Genomic DNA, 6,000 nt, shown 5'->3' on the forward strand with positions numbered 1-6,000 from the left:
CCTTTAAACAGCGTGGACAAATCATGTTGGCATGAATGGAGTATGAATAAAACTCACTTTGAGTAAGATCAGAAAGTAAAAAAGTGAGGGAAGATGGGGAGCAAATCCTTCTGTCTCTGTGTTCTGAAGTAACAGAGCTTTGGAAGGACAAAATAACTCTGCAAAGTTTAATCCTGTCTTATAAGTAGGTCTTGCCAGGCAAACAATTTTGGGAAGCAGCAACAATTAGGTCATGTAAACGATTGCATCTCAGTCCCAAAGGTGGAGGATGAGCAGCATCCTGCTCTGGGAATGGCCACACAAAGAGCACCAGGAATCTCCCAGCACCTGCATCAACCGGGGAGGAAAAAGAGCCCTTCTGACCTGCCATGAAGAGAAGAGGATCCCCTGCTGTACCAGTGCTCTCCTGTAGGATTGTAATGGGGGCAGACAGGGTAACACTGAATAGAAGAAACATTTGGGCTCAGAATTACTCCAATAAATGTCTAAGCTAAAAAAAACAGTTGTAAAGAGGAATGATAAGCAGCATTGAATTTGTGTGTTTAATTCCCTTGCAGTTGATTACCTGAAGATTTAGAGAATGGCTATCTCAACTGGCCATTTAATGAGAACCACAACAAGTTCTCCCTCTCCAAAGGATATTTACATATTGACAAAATACTTCATCTAAATCTTTCTAATTAACCAATTAATTCAAGATATCTATTCCTCCTTACTACTAAGTAATAAAAGATGAACAGAACATTTCAAGGGGAAGAGAAGATTAATTTCTTTTCTTTCCTGCCACCCTCTTTGATCTCTTTTCTAAGGCTGAAGAATGGCAGCCTATGCAAAGACTTTTACTTGGTGGTGTATTTTCTACTCATTGCTCGTATTTTTAAAGGTGATTAAAGATGATACCACAGTAATACGAATAAGACCAACAGCACATTCATTATACCACTTGTTTTAGCAAGCTGATTTCTAGCCAAATGAGATTCTGGTACCTTTATCACCAGTTACTTTAGACTCAGGAAATGAGTATCTTATTTATGAAAAGACGAAGCAGTTATGGGCACAGCTGTAATATCACAAACATAGGATATGCAGTGTTATTAAGCCATAAAATTAATCTATGCTGGCAAGTGTCCAACCCGGAGACAATGTCACTGTTTCATTTACACTTAAACAAAAGTTACCACGGTCCAATATGACAAAAAAAAGAATGAACAAATAAATTCATAAGCAGGTATGCAGATACAACTGAGGCCAAATGTTTACTGGATACACATGCATTTTATGTGTATTAACATACGCATTACAAAGTTTACCACGTGGCCATAACCTCGGGTGTGGCAGATTAGTGTGAGAAGTGACATGCCCAAGCCTTTGGCCACACATGTAGATTTATTCATTTTATAATGGCATGAAGTCTTAAGAAAACCAATATTAGATGGAAGTATCTGCACAGGATGGTTTTAGTGATAGCTGTCACCTGACTAGCTTTTCAGTGAGGATGATGGTCTTAATTGATAGCTAATACTCCATTTTTTTCCCCTGATCAGAGAGTTTTTTTCCCCTGAACAAGCTCATTTATATTATTACTATAAATAACAGTTATGGTAGGTTCTGATAGGAACTGAACATGACATTACTCACTCTCAAGCACTATTCCTGTTAGAATCCTTCATCCAGCTTTATCGTGAACATGAATTAAATTGATCTTTCACTCATTATTTTCTTCCCACTTCAAGGTCTCTGTGCATGAGAAAGCAGCATCCAGTTTGTGTAAGGTATTCCTCCACTTTGTGTAAGGTGTTCCCCCACTTTGTGTAAGGTACTCCTGGGAAGCAACAGGATCAACAATCGATGTACCCTACACAGGTCACTGCAGATGTGTCCATACAGCTGCAAATGACTGCATTAGCATGGTAATACGTTAAACCATCTGTCAGCAGAGCTGCTGTAGCTCACCAAATCTATACCCTTTCCTACTAAAACACATTATTTTAGGCCACCATCAGAAGTCACAGCTGGAGAAGGCTACCAAAATTGCAGCTTGCCATGACTCACCTAAAGGCACCTTGCTAAGCCACTGTATCTCAACGCAGGATGCTCACATATTCACAATAAATCTCAGTGTAATTAAAAGACAGTTCGGTGGATGTTTGTTTGTCTGCCTTATTCAGACTTATTTTAACCAGAAATAATGCAAAACCTGCTTTCCACTAGATTAGCTTTGAATGGCTCCACAGTCTAAATGTTTGTCTGACTTTCTTCAAAATTGAATTGGAAGAAGTGGGTAAGTGAATATTTAATTTGTAAAGGCAGAATAAATAATCTTATTGAGGAACAATGAGTACTGGTGTCCTAAAGAATAACTAGTTTTGCATTATCCAGTGAGAGCAAAGGAAATGAGAATACCACAGAAACCACCACACAGGAACTGTGGTGACGCATACAGGTATAAAAATGTGTGTTACAAAGATAAGAATGAATTTGTTTAATCTCAACATTTTATTAACAATTATTGTTTCAAAATACCAAAAACTTCAGCTTTCTCTGGTCTTTATGCTCCATTTGCTTACATCTTCAATGTCTGGGTGACTGGCAGGAGGCAGGTCTGTTCTACCACTACCTTATACAATTCTGCACAAATCCGAGACTGAACCTGGGGTGACACAACCAGTGTGAAAACTTAATGTCAGAGGACTATTTCTATGCATAACATTCCACATGTGATAACACATGGATTAAGGTCAGGGAAAACTAGCAATAGCAGAAGGCTATCCCAAGGGATTCATGCTAAGCAAAACAACTAAACTGCTGATGAGTTTTAGATCAGATGCAACCAAATCCTTATCTCAGGTCTCAAGAGGTCAAAACCATTGGGAAATTTTTTTCTTTTTAAGGCGACTTTTTTTTTTTTTTTTTTTTAACCAAAGCCTACACGCATAGCAACGCTGTCAGCCACATCCTTTTCCCACATGTCACAGGAGGAGTTAAATGGGGGCAATAAGGATATTCATGGGGCTCTATTACAGAGCTGCAGACCCGTGTCCGTCACCCCCCGAGAGCCGCGTGTCGAATCCCCAGGATTGCCGGGGCAACGGGAGCGGCTCCTGCACAGATGCTGCTCCGGGATGGCTCCTGTACAGATTCTCATTCCCGAGCTCCCCGCTGCCCTTCGCACTGTCTCGTCTCATCTCATCTCATCTCATCTCATCCCGAGCATTTCCCAACGCGGGCATCCTCGGGAAACCCACTGACCGACACGGGCTGGGCGGGGGCTGCGAGGGGCGGGCCGGCGAGGGGACCCGGGTGACACCGCGAGTGCCGCAGCCCCTCCGCCAGCAACCGGCCCCGAGCAGAGCGGCTTCTTCACGGGGTTTGCGGGAACCCCTCGGCTCCGCGCTCCCCATGGCACAGGGGACACGGTGATAACACAGCCCCGCTCCCAATGGCACAGGGGACATGGGGATATAACAGCCCCGCTCCCCATGGCACAGGGGACCTGGCGGTGACACAGCCCCGCTCCCAATGGCACAGGGGACACGGGGATAACACAACCCCGCTCCCCATGGCACAGGGGACACGGGGATAACACAGCCCCGCTCCCCATGGCACAGGGGACACGGTGATGACACAACCCCGCTCCCCATGGCACAGGGGACACGGTGATGACACAACCCCGCTCCCCATGGCACAGGGGACACGGTGATAACAGGTCCCCGCGGCGGGGGCGGGCCCGGCCGTGTGTGAGGCCCCGCTCGGCCGCCGCCCCCCGCACCCCCCCGCTCCGCAGAGCCGGCTCCGTGCGCCGGCGCGGGCAGCGCATGGCGGGCGGGCCCCGCGGGGCCCCCTTTGCCCGCCGGGGAGGCTGCGGAGCGGCAGCGGCGGGTGCGGGTCCCCGCGGGCACGCAGCGGGCAGCGCATCCCCCGCTCCGCATCGCGCTTACCGTATCCTGGCGGCCGTGGTGGCGTTGCCGGTCTGTGCCCGCAGACACGCGAGCAGCAGCAGCCTCATAGCGGCCCCCTCGGTCCGCCGCCGCCTCCTCACCTGCCCGCGGCTCCCGGAAACAGCGCGGGGAGCGGGGGATGAGCGGGGGATGAGCGGGGGATGAGCGGGCACGGGGCCGAGTCCTGCGCCGACCCGCCCGCGGGGCTGAGCCGACCCGGCTGCGCCTCGCCAGGTGTTCCTGGGCAGAGGGCACTTGGCTACCGAGCCAAGCCCCAGCGCTTGTGCCAGGTTTGGGGGCCCTCCCGCACCTGTGAATAGCGGTGTGTGTTTTCATGATGACGTGCTCACATCGTGGCCTCAGGGGGACCATAAAGTTTCCCCCAGAAGAGCATCAGGCGAGGTTGGTACCAAAACACTGCCTCCTGAAGCTGTTCCTCGTGTCGGCATGAACCTCCCAAGAGATGCTTCGTACTCACGGTTAGAAAAAACTAAGTGTGGATTAGGTGCCGACAACCAGAAAAGCCAGAGGAGTGTGCTAGTCCAAAGAACAAGGCAACGGGGTGGTCAAAGACCACTCCATACGTCAGGAAAGCCAAGTGATGAAAGAGAGCCACAGGGACCAGGGGAAAGACGTGGTGAGGAACCACAGCCTACACAACAGCAGGCAGAATCCAAAGGTACAACAAAACAGGGAAGAGGAAAAGAACATGACCTCGGGACCAAGAAAAGTGTATCCCAAACTATGAAGCCAGTCTTCAGGATAAAAGGGGTTCACCCCGATTATAATCAGATACACAGAGAGCGGATGGGTGGGGCAGCAGGCAGGAAGATTGAGAGGCCAGTTTAGGGAGTCTGTTGCAGATTGACAGGAGACAGGTGGCTGATGGAAGATATCCATGGCCTTGAACCTGATTCAACATCTTGTAAAAACATTGAGAATGCATCCAGGACATTTGTGGCCGTGAGAAAGATGAGAAGTGGGGCAGGCTTGATTGAACAGGACACTCACTTCTTTGCTTATAACCTGGTCTGATGTAATTCATCACAGGGCTACATATACTTATGTTTCCCCAAGGGCTGAAGAAGACAGAGAAAGGTGGTCTGCAGACTGCAGTGCCTGGTTATTGCAGCCTAAATTATTCTTCAAATCTTCCTTTTCCCTCGGGTAGAGGGAGAAAACTATGCTACATACAGAGAAAGGCTCTTAAATTTAATAATTTTTAAAACACTACTTCTTCAAATAACTTGTGTGGATCTCTGAGGATGACAGGTATTCTGGAATTGAGGGTTTAGAAGTGGTAAAGACACATACTGGAGCATGTTCTGGCAAATTGTAAGCATTTTGGTAGGCAGGCTCATGTTTTGCTAATGAGTCTTCATGCTGCAGAACTGTGTTCAACTGTCTGCACCTCACTAAGTTAACACTCAGAAATAATCCAGCACAACATTGTTCAGACCATTTAAAACCCCATCCCAACTAAAAAATACGTCTACAACTTAGAAGAGCAACAAACCTTGCATAAATGCTAAAAATAGCATAAATGCTAATCTAAGGGTAGGCAGAACCAAGGTAGTTTCATCATCATTTCAGGAAGTGTTTCTGGCATGAAATTCCAGCCCTGTTGAAACGTAGAGGGCCAGGATTCTGGCCTTGAAGTGGCTCATGTGAAGCACATTTGGGCTTTTGAGAGCACTCAGCACCCTCACACAGCACAGGTCACCCAGCTGCACCACACTGAGAAGGGTTGGCTCTGGGTGCGTGTGCCAACTTCACCCTGTGCCTAAAAGAGCCTCTGTGATCCAAAATGTGGACATGTTTTGGGTTAAAAGGAAGCTGCAGTTCTGGTATCTGCATGAGATACCTCATGGCAAACAGCCTGGTCCTTGTAACTTTGCACCACCGTGGCTCCAACCCCAGACAAAAGCCATCCAGCACATTTAGTGTGCAACACAAAGAAGACAAAAATGCAAACATCAAAGTAAGACAAGGCCTGCTCCATGAGAAATGAGGAAACTTAACCAGTCGCCCGAGAAATAAAGAGGAAATAAAGGAAACATTC

General features: G+C 47.5%; 1 protein-coding gene across 5 annotated transcripts in view; it reads right to left on the bottom strand.

The window, feature by feature from the left end:
- The window catches only part of GLT1D1 (glycosyltransferase 1 domain containing 1), a 50,026-nt gene extending 45,715 nt beyond the window's left edge, over positions 1 to 4,311 (bottom strand). For 2 of the 5 annotated variants that reach the window (XM_027651998.1, XM_027651999.1), the window contains exon 1: positions 3,939 to 4,128. In XM_027651998.1, coding sequence (XP_027507799.1) covers positions 3,939 to 4,006 — 68 coding nt within the window. In that variant the 5' untranslated portion in view covers positions 4,007 to 4,128. Of the gene's footprint in view, positions 1 to 3,938; positions 4,129 to 4,248 lie in introns of those variants that run through there. The other 3 variants (XM_027652001.1, XM_027652000.1, XM_027652003.1) reach the window with 3 other exon arrangements.
- Between the last annotated feature and the right edge of the window lie 1,689 nt (positions 4,312 to 6,000).

This window comes from Corapipo altera, unplaced genomic scaffold, assembly GCF_003945725.1.
Source record: "Corapipo altera isolate COAL_440 unplaced genomic scaffold, ASM394572v1 67, whole genome shotgun sequence".
Taxonomy (NCBI): domain Eukaryota; kingdom Metazoa; phylum Chordata; class Aves; order Passeriformes; family Pipridae; genus Corapipo; species Corapipo altera.